The following is a 10,466-nucleotide window of genomic DNA, read 5'->3' as shown; positions in this document are numbered from 1 at the left end:
ATTATTTATATGTTTCATCATTCATAGCCAGCATGAGCAAAGTGCAAAGTGGGTGGGTAGATCCTTAAAATCATCATGATTGGGAAGGCTGAGAATAACTTCTGTTTAGATGCATTTTAGACCATATGGTGTTTTGCTTTCTTCACACTTGATGGGATGATGAGATGGGCTAGACATTTAGATATATAATATATAAATCTGCCTCTCACTTGCTCTGTTATCTTAGACAAATGTTACATCTGTATGCATGTCAATTTTCTTATTCTCAGGTACTCCTTGTAACACCTAACCCATCCACTTTTCAGGCTGTTCTAAAGATGACAGCAGATTAGAAGGGTATTTTAACAAATCTAAATGAGTTTTTCACCAGCCAGCGTTTCACAAATGTAGCCGCTCTCTGACCAGATTTCAGCTTTTCTCCCATGTGCAACAAATAGTATTTCCTTTCTGGATGATGAAGTTATTTGTGTTGTTAGATGTTTCTGTTAGTCTGCAGCTAAAGGTGTGACTCTCCTGTTAGAACTGGGGGTTGGAATCATGCAGCAGATACACTTAGGAAAGGGCTTATTTAGCTAACTTGTCTTACCTATTATAAAGAACACTGGGAATTTACAAAACAAGACGGAGATGCCCATTTTTCACTTCTTTTTTATTGTGCTGTAGGTCCTAGCCTGAAAAATTAAACAAAAAAAGAGGAATTCATAAGAATTGGGGGGGGGAGGAATAAATAAAATTTTGCAGAGAAGATTGTCTGCATAGAATACGCAAAAAGAAATTAAGTGTTGGAAGTAATACCAAAGTGAATAGGTAGAAGGTCAATGCATTATGCTTCCTTTTTCTGTCTTTATTTGTTTTGAGAAAGAGAACCAGTTGGGAGGGGCAGAGATAGAGGGGGACAGAAGATCTAAAGTGGGCTCAGAACCCGATGTGGGGCTTGAACTCAAAAACTGTGAGATCATGACCCGAGAGATCATGACCCGAGTTGAAGTTGGATGCTTAACCGACTAAGCCACCCAGGCACCCCTAGATCCAAGTCTTAAAACTATCCAGGGAATTGATACAGAGGTCTCATTTCAGTATGGAAATTTATGTAAGTTTATGATCTATATTTAAATCTATATGCTGTATATCTATAGTATATATTATGTCTTTATACTGTATATATATTATATATTATAGTGTAAATATGTGATATAGATTATAGAGACTTATATACAAATGTCTTGGATAACAGCTGACTTCTCATTATTGCTTGTGGGTACCAGTAAAAAAGCCAGTCATTTAGAGGGCTTGTTTGGGGTCAGGCACCCTGCTCTGCTATTTACTTTTCTGTCCATTCTCTGATCTTCTTTATGGTTGGCTCTTCGATATCAATGGGAAAGATACACAAATGATACATTAAAATCTTTGTTTTTAAATTAACAAATACCTGATTATGATAATTCTGTAACAAATATTTTCATTTTTCAAATGTATAGGTGTCTATATAAAGTGCTGTATCAGCTGAGATTTTTAGTTACATGCAGAGAAACCAACACTGTTTAGCTTGAGGAGAAAACAAATTTAATTGTTAGTTGAAGAATCTACAGAAAGACTGAAGAATCAGGCTTGGAAAATAGACAAAAATCTAAAGGGAACTAGGTTGCAGGAGGGACTATCCATAGTCATGCTACAGGAATATGTCTTAGGAAGCCATTATTCTGATTTACACTACTACTGCTGTCACTTTAAATACTTTTCTATTGATAGTATCTTTGTGGTGGTAGCTGGAGTTCAGAGTCTGGGATCTGAGTGGTCTGGCTAAGACCTTGCTTTGGTTACTGGAAGGATCTTCCTTTGGTTTTCTCTTGGGCCTCCAACCCAGACTCCAGGGGTTTGAACCTAGGAAGACCCCTTTAAAAAAAGGAGACAGTTGTTTTTCACAACTACCCATTATAATATAGTTCTTAACAATTCTGTGTGATGCCAGGTGACTGTATGTTTCTTGAAATACAAGTTAAAAATTTTAAAGGCATTTTAATTTTTGGAAAACATAAGATTGTTTCTGTTTTAAGAAGGGTTGTGGGATTTTGGTAGAAAAAAACTGATTTGGATTCTTTTCAAAGTAAAACTGTGTAGGTATCCCAAAATTTTATGGTGTAAGCATGACTAAAAAAGTAGGTTAGGTGTTTTTCTAAGAAAAAGAATCCCAGATTACAGATCTTTTAGCTCTTTTGTTAGGTTTATTCCTAGATATCTTATGTATTTTGGCACAATTGTAAATGGGATTGATTCCTTTTTTTCTTTTTCTGCTGCTTCATTATTGGTGTATAGAAATCCAACGACAATATGGAGGTTCCTCAAAAAACTAAAAATAGAACTACCCTACAACCCAGCAATTGCACTACTAGGTATTTATCCAAGGGATACAGGTGTGCTGTTTCGAAGGGACACATGCACCCTCATGTTTATAGCAGCACTATCAACAATAGCCAAAGTATGGAAAGAGCCCAAATGTCCATCGATGGATGATGAATGGATAAAGAAGATGTGGTGTATATACATATATATACAATGGGAGTATTACTTGGCAGTCAAAAAGAATGAAATCTTGCCACTTGCAACTAGGTGGATGGAACTGGAGTGAAATTAGAGAAGGACAAAAATCATATGACTTCACTCATATGTGGACTTTAAGAGACAAAACAGATGAACATAAGAGAAGGGAAACAAAAATAATATAAAAACAGGGAGGGGGACAAAACAGAAGAGACTCATAAATATGGAGAACAAACAGAGGGTTACTGGAGGGGTTGTGGGGGGGGGATGGGCTAAATGGGTAAGGGGCACTAAGGAATCTACTCCTGAAATCATTGTTGCACTATATGCTAACTAATTTGGATGTAAATTTTAAAAAATAAAAAATAAAAAAAATGCAACAGATTTCTGTACATTGATTTTGTATCCTGTGACTTTACTGAATTTGTGTATCAGTTCTAGCAGTTTTTTGGTAGAGTCTTTCGTTTTCTATGTAGGGTATCGTGTCATCTGCAGATAGTGAAAGTTTGACTGCCCTCCTTGCTGATTTGGATGCCTTTTCTTGTTGTTGTCTGATTGCTGTGGCTAGAATTTCTAGTACTGTGTTAAATAACAGTGGTGAGAGTGGACATCCCTGCCTTGTTCCTGGCCATAGAGAAAAAGCTCTCATTCTTTCCCCATTGAGGATGATATTATCTGTGAGTCTTTTGTATATGGCCTTTAGTATGTTGAGGTATGTTCCCCCTAACCCTACTTTGTTGAGGATTTTTATCATGAATGAATATTGTACTTTGTGAAATGCCACATAATGGAAAGAGCCCAAATCCATCGACTGATGAATAAAGAAGAAATGGAATTATTTCTCCAGAGGAATGAAATCTTGCCATTTGCAATGGATGGAGCTAGAGAGTATTATGCTAAGCGACATAAGAGAAAGACCAATACCATATGATTTCACTCTTATGTGGAACTTAAGAAAACAAATGAACCTGGGAGGAAAAAAAAAAAGGCAAAATGAGAAACAGACTCTTAACTCTAGAAAACAAACTGATGGTTACCAGAGGGGAGGTGGGGGGGTGGGAGGCTAAATAGGTGATGGGGAGTAAGGAGGGCACTTGTGATGAGCACCGGGTGTTGTATGAATCACAGAATTCTACACCTGAAACTAATACTACACTGTATGTTAATTAATTGGAATTTAAATTAAAAAAGAAAAGAATCCCAAAAAGTAAAGGTGATTGCCAGACATTTGCATATATTTATTTTTCAACATTTTTTTGGTAGATAAAAGTGTTGTGTATTTAAAATGTGTCCAAAATATTGCTACAGTTTACAAGGATAGATAAAATACACAATAGACACACACACCTTTATTGCATTAAAACATCTCAATGAAAAGTTGCTGAAAAAAATCAAATTAAGACAAAGCTACTAATTCAGTTATGAAATATTTGCACTCATACCAGTTTTCCTTAGCTTATGTTTTTTATAGTACATTTCATAAATTATAGCCTTTTATAAAATGGGAATATATATAAGAACTTTTTCCCTAGATATATATGTGCTGTATTATTTTAGGGTAAAAAATGGATTTGTATTAAAACTATTTGGGGAATGTTTATTACACACATGTATGCTTTTGACTTATAAGGTCTTCTTGAGTCCAGTAATGTTATGTCTCCATTGTAACTAAAGGTTGTAATATGGCAGATAGATCAAGTACAGAGACATAACTTCTAGAGACAGAAATGTTTTCATTGTCACAGAATAATTATAACCATCAGAACTCTGAGGTTCATTGACGCAGAAATGCATGAATGTACATTGCAACAGGCAGGAGAAAATCACTTTCCTCTTGTGGAATTCTTATCACTTCAGTTGTCATGGTTAAACGTGTTCTAGGTTTTCAAATTTTCTTTCCCAGGACTTCATACATCTTGATATTTTAAAAAATTCATTCTCTTAATTTTCTGAAATGAGAAAATGAGAGTTTTAAAAACATTGTGCTATTCTTGTTTCCAAGTGATTGAGGTGACATGTAAAATACATGGCAGGAGAGGAAAACTAGTTATAACCAAAGACCTCTTATCAAAATGCTTCACATAAAATCATAGAAGAATCCTATTTGCAGCTGTCTGTTTTTTCAAAAGATCTGTCGTGGATAAAACCAGTTATAAAATGGAAGTAATCTGGTATCCTACCTTGATTATAATGTTTGCTTGCTTCGATTTGGGATTTAGGCATCTTTGTCCTTTATGTGCTTTCAAGGTGATACTGTTAAGGAAGATCCAAAACAGTCTTAAATTTTGGATGGAAAAACATAAGTAAAACAAAAACACAAAACAAAAAAGCTTCTACCACTGTCATCTTTAGCGAGTTCATTACTTACATCACTTCTATTTTGTTACAGTTGTTACTTGGGTAAATTATGGTGGCTTTCTCAATATCTGCCACTTTCACTGCTTTTACTCCAGGGCCTATGCAAAGACAGCGTCCCCATTTGAACATGGGGAAACCTAGAACAGATCATAGCATCAGTTACTAATACATCTGATTGCAGCAGATCGCTGTAGTTTATAATCCTGGTGAAAAACATAAGCAGGGTTTTCATTAAGGATAAAGATAGCAATTTGTCAAATAGTACTTGACACTGCTGTCACTGGGAAAGGAACTAAAGTCAGGTGTTGATTTTTCTCTTTAAATTTGTGAACAAACCATTCAAGAATAAAGGGAAACATGAAGGTTTATTGGAGGTTAAGCTTATTTGCCTCTTGCTTTTAGGCTCAAGAATTTTTCCAGTAAGCTAATAACATTACCTCATATAAATCTTAACAGACATTTAAGATTATTGCTTAAGGCTCTTGGCAGATATTGTAGCCAAATCAAAAATTCCATGAAGTATATCATTTCTAGTTTCAATAATCATCTCTAGTGCCTTACATACTTCAAACATTTTCTGTCAAAGCAGTAGTAACTTCTAATGTATGAGGTTAAATAAAAATTGACTGAATCTTGTAGGAAAAGATGGAAGAAAAGACATTTGAAGCACTAGAAAAGAAATTTATAGGTTAAGAAATAAAAAGTACCATATACCTTGAACAATTGTAGCACAGAATATCACAGCCAAGACTATAACCATGCCCTTCACATTCATGTTTGTCTTTCACTGCTGTTGCTGCTGCTTCAGCATTAATACTCTTCTTGGAGGGAATAGAAATGCTGAACATGAAAGGCAGTTCTTTATCAGCATATGTAGGGCATTTTTATACACGTGCATTCCTCTTAGGGCAGCAGGAATTCCCCTCCTTGAGTCATGGTGCTTTTTTGCTTCCATGAGTTTCTGTTTTGTTATTTTCTAAATATCACTGTCCTTTTCTATATGTTACAGTGCTGCAAGTAATAGGAATGTGAAAGCACTTTTAAAGAGTAAAGAGCTGTATAAATATAGAATAGGGGCACCCAGATTGGAACTAGCCTTCTCAAAGTAGCATTTCCTAGAAATGTATTTCATTATGGAACTAACAACGAACAATGAATTCTGATTGCCATTCAGGAAGATTGTCTTCCTATTTTCAGTCTATTCATCCTCCCTTCTTCACGTAACTGTATAAAAGAACATTTTTATTTTTTTTATCACTTTACTTTTGCTTTTAGGTCCAGATTCTCACCTATAAGGGGTACCTTATTTGACATCAAATGACATTTATTTAACCTTATTTATATTTATGCTGACTATAATTGCACATTTAAACAAGTGTCCCTGTACTTCTGAATTTATATCCATTTCTTTCTGCACATTTAACAGTTTTTACTTTATATATATTTTAGCACTGTTATTTACTGTATAAAGTTGTGGGACTTGTGGATTTAAAAAAAAAATGACCATCTTTTCTTATGTATCTTTACCTTTTCCAATTAAGCTTTCTAGAGCTTTTTGTTTTAAATGGGTCATATATGCTGGGGTGCCTGGGTGGCTCAGTCAGTTAAGCGTCCAGCTTTGGCTCAGGTCATGATCTCACGGCTTGTGAGTTCGAGCCCTGTGTTGCGCTCTGTGCTGACAGCTCAGAGCTTGGAGCCTGCTTCAGATTCTGTGTCTTCCCTCTCTACCCCTCCCCTGCTCACTCTGTGTCTCTCTCTCTGTCTCTCAAAAATAAATACTAAAAAAAGAATAAATGGATCATATGCAGATACTTCAAAATGTCATACCTAAAGGACTTTTAATGGGTGAATTTAATTATTTAGTGGATAACTGGTTGTCTGTAAACTTTTAAAAATGCTTTCCTGCTATTTTTTGTTTTCTTTTTTCTAAATTACAGTACAGTTAATAGTGTTCTATTAGTTTCTGGTGTACAATATAGTGATTAAAAAATTACTTACTTTTACTCAGTGTTCCTCATGATAGATGAATTCTTAAGCTTCTTCACCTATTTCACTCATTCCCCCCACTCACCTCCTCTCTGGTAACTGTCAGCTTGTTCTCTATAGTTAAGGGTCAGTTTTTTGGTTTGTGTCTTTTTTTTCATTGTTTTTCGTAAATTCCATATAAAAGTGAGATCATATGGTATTTGTCTTCTCTGAGTGACTTATTTCACTTAGTATTACACTTTTTAGATCCATCCATGTTGTTGCAAATGGCAAGATTAAGATTTCATTCTTTTTTATGGCTAAGTAATATTTCGTGTGTGTGTGTGTGTGTGTGTGTGTGTGTGTGTGTGTGTGTATCACCTTTATCCATTCATCTGGATGGACACTAGGGCTGTTTCTGTGACTATTATAAATAAGGTTGCATATATCCTTTTGAATTAGTGTTTTTGTATTCTTCAGTTAAATACCCAGTAGTGTGATTATTGGATCGTATGGTAGTTCTATTTTAAAATTTTGAGGAATCTCTTATTTTTTCCATAGGCATGGCAACGGTTTGCATTCACAGATTGCTTTCTCATTTAAATTTCTTTTCTTTAACATTTTTCTTACGTGACTTGAAAAGAATACATTGTTTTACATTTTGCTAGTAATCTTTAAAATTTTTGTTACCTTTTCTATTTACATCAACTGTAAGTAGTAGCTTGTAGTTCCTCCTTTTGTAAGATGAGAATATAGCCTAATTTTGTTACATAATCTGGGATATATAGATAGTTTAGTGTTTTCAGGTGATTATTTTTTATTATTGAGCTTCTTTTTGAGAATTATCATTTACATTTTATCCTGAAATCACATACTTATTTACATATATTCCACATACAAAATTCTTTTAAAAACTAAAAATTTTTAAATTTAATCTTTATTATTTTCACAGTCTAATTTTTATTGAGATATAATTTAGATCTCCCAAAATTTACCTTTTTAAAGTATACAGTTTAGCGGTTTTTAGTAAGGTGGTATATAATATCTGATAATAAAAACTATTTTGTTTTCATTCCATTAGTCTTGGCTTCAGGAGTAGATTTACTGGATTCATCACTTACATACAACACCCAGTGCTCATCCCAACAAGTGCCCTCCTTAATGCCCATCACCTATTTTCCCTACCCCCAACCCTCCACCCTCATAAACCTTCAGTTCTCTGTATTTAAGAGTCTCTTATGGTTTTCCCTCCCTCTCTGTTTGTATCTTATTTTTCCTTCCCTTCCCCTATGGTTTTCTGTTAAGTTTCTCAAATACCACACATGAGTGAAATCATATGGTATCGTTCTCTGACTTATTTCACTTAGCATTAATACCCTCCATTTCCATCCACATTGTTGCAAATGGCAAGGTTGATACTATACATGGAAAACCAGAAAGACTCCACCAAAAAACTGCTAGAACTGATACATGAATTTGGCAGAGTCACAGGACATAAAATCAGTGTACAGAAATTGGTTGCATTTCTATACACCAATAATGAAGCAACAGAAAGATATCAAGGAATTGATTCCATTTACAATTGCACCAAGAACCATAATATACCTAGGAATAAACCTAACCAAAGAGGTAAAAGAAAACTGAACACTGAAAACTATAGAAAGGTTATAAAAGAAATTGAAGAAGACACAAAGAAATGGAAAAGCATTCCTTACTCATGGACTGGAAAAACAAATACTGTTAAAATGTCGATACTACCCAAAGCAATCCACACATTCACTGCAATCCCAATCAAAATAGCACCAGTATTCTTCTCAGAGTTAGAACAAAGAATCCTAAAATTTGTATGGAACCACAAAAGACCCCAAAAAGCCAAAGTAATGTTGAAAAAGACAGCCAATGCTAGAGGCATCACAATCCCAGAATTTAGCCTGTATTACAAATCTGTAATCATCAATACAGTATGGTATTGGCACAAAAACAGACACATAGACCAATGGAATAGAATAAGAGAACCCAGAAATTCCTTGAGGCTTCTAATGTGTCACCTGTTATTTACTGCCTTTGCTTCCAGCTCATGTCTAACTGACTGCCTACTCTGTCAGTCCTTTCTTCTCTTTCTGTTGTGGTTTGCTGGCTTTCTTCAGTGTTACATTTGCATTTCTTTTTATTTATTCTTTGCATGTCTATTACTGGATTTTGATTTATTGTTACCATTATGGTTGTGTGTAATCTTTTGTGCATATAGCTATCTATATTATGTTGATGATCTTTTAGTTTGAAACCAATTTTTAGTCCCTTTATCCCCATGTTTTAGGTATATGGTGTCATATTTTACATCTTTTAATTTTGTGAGTTCCTTGACTGATTTTTTTAATAGAAATATTCATTTTTGCTGCTTTTGTGTTTCTTATTTTCATACTGTCATTTTGGTCTTTCCACTCAGAGTCCTCTTTAATATTTCTTTCAGGTCTAGTTTAGTAGTCCATGAACTCCTTTCATTTTTGTTTTTCTGGAAAACTCTTTCTCTCTCCTTCTATTGTGAATGATAGCCTGGCTAGATAGTATATTTTTGGCTGTAGATTTTTTCCCATTCAGCACTCCTGTTAGGCTTGCCAGCTTTATGCTGAAAAATCACTGATAGAGTTAGGATATTTCCCTTGTATGTAATTGTTTTCTTTGGTCTTGATGCTTAATTTTTCAACATTCTGCCATTTTAATTACAATATGTCTTGGTGTGGATCTGCTTTTGTTGATTTTGTTGTGGGTTCTTGATGCCTCCTGGCTCTGGATATTAGTTTCCTTCTCCCAGATTAGTGAAGCTAATAATTTCTTAAAATAAAATTTTCTGCCCCTTTTACTCTTCTTTTGGAAGAATGTTATTTTATTTACATATTATACATTTGATGGAATCACTGAGTTGCCTAAGTCTGTTCCACTTTGTAGATGTCTTTCTCCTCTTTTGTTCAGCTTGATTACTTTCCATTACATTGTTTTCTAGGTCACTAATTCATTCCTGTGCTTCTTCCAGCCTGCTGTTCATTCCATCAGATGTGTTTCTCATTTCACTTAGTAAACCCTTTGTCTCTGTGTTATTCCTTCAGTAGCCATCATCACCATACTGACCTTCCCATGCTTGAGAGAGCCACTGCTAGCCATTTATCTTTCTTTTCCTTCTCAGAATGCCAGAAATAATGGAATCAGAATCTTGGCACACCTTGTATGAAAGATTACTGAACTCAACCAAAGTTCTGGTTTTAAAGGAAAGACATCTTGAAAGATAAACACAAAGAAAAAATAAGCTTTAAGTTTCCAGTGATTGAAGATTTGAAAAATAGTTACAGTTCAGTTTACTTTGCTTCTTAACTATGCTTGTTCATCATCAGATACAGGCTATCTATTGTATCTTGTTCCTGGAGTTGAATGGTGGTTTTCCATTGTCTTAATTAAATTTATTGCAAAGGAGAGGGTTTCCAGGAATAGCTAAGCTACAGGTGATTTATTGAACTACAGCTTTTTCATTTTCGTGGAAATTAGTCAATTAAGCTTTTGATCTACCATTCCTTGTCGGAAAGGAAGGCTAATGTTTACCTTCTTGGAATGAG

General features: G+C 34.6%; 1 protein-coding gene across 1 annotated transcript; it reads right to left on the bottom strand.

Annotated features, from left to right (window-relative positions):
* Positions 1-3,783: 3,783 nt before the first annotated feature.
* CXCL11 (C-X-C motif chemokine ligand 11) lies at positions 3,784-5,736 on the bottom strand. The gene is made up of 4 exons (XM_030311927.1): positions 5,611-5,736; positions 4,907-5,033; positions 4,719-4,791; positions 3,784-4,487 (listed from the first exon to the last, which is right to left on the bottom strand). Exons 1-4 carry the CDS (start codon positions 5,669-5,671, stop codon positions 4,446-4,448), a joined length of 303 nt encoding a protein of 100 aa, XP_030167787.1. The 5' UTR covers positions 5,672-5,736; the 3' UTR covers positions 3,784-4,445.
* Between the last annotated feature and the right edge of the window lie 4,730 nt (positions 5,737-10,466).

The sequence above is a fragment of the Lynx canadensis genome, chromosome B1 (assembly GCF_007474595.2).
Source record: "Lynx canadensis isolate LIC74 chromosome B1, mLynCan4.pri.v2, whole genome shotgun sequence".
Classification (NCBI taxonomy): domain Eukaryota; kingdom Metazoa; phylum Chordata; class Mammalia; order Carnivora; family Felidae; genus Lynx; species Lynx canadensis.
The sequence above is the reverse complement of the archived record's forward strand: the minus strand, read 5'-3'. Positions and strand labels throughout refer to the sequence as shown.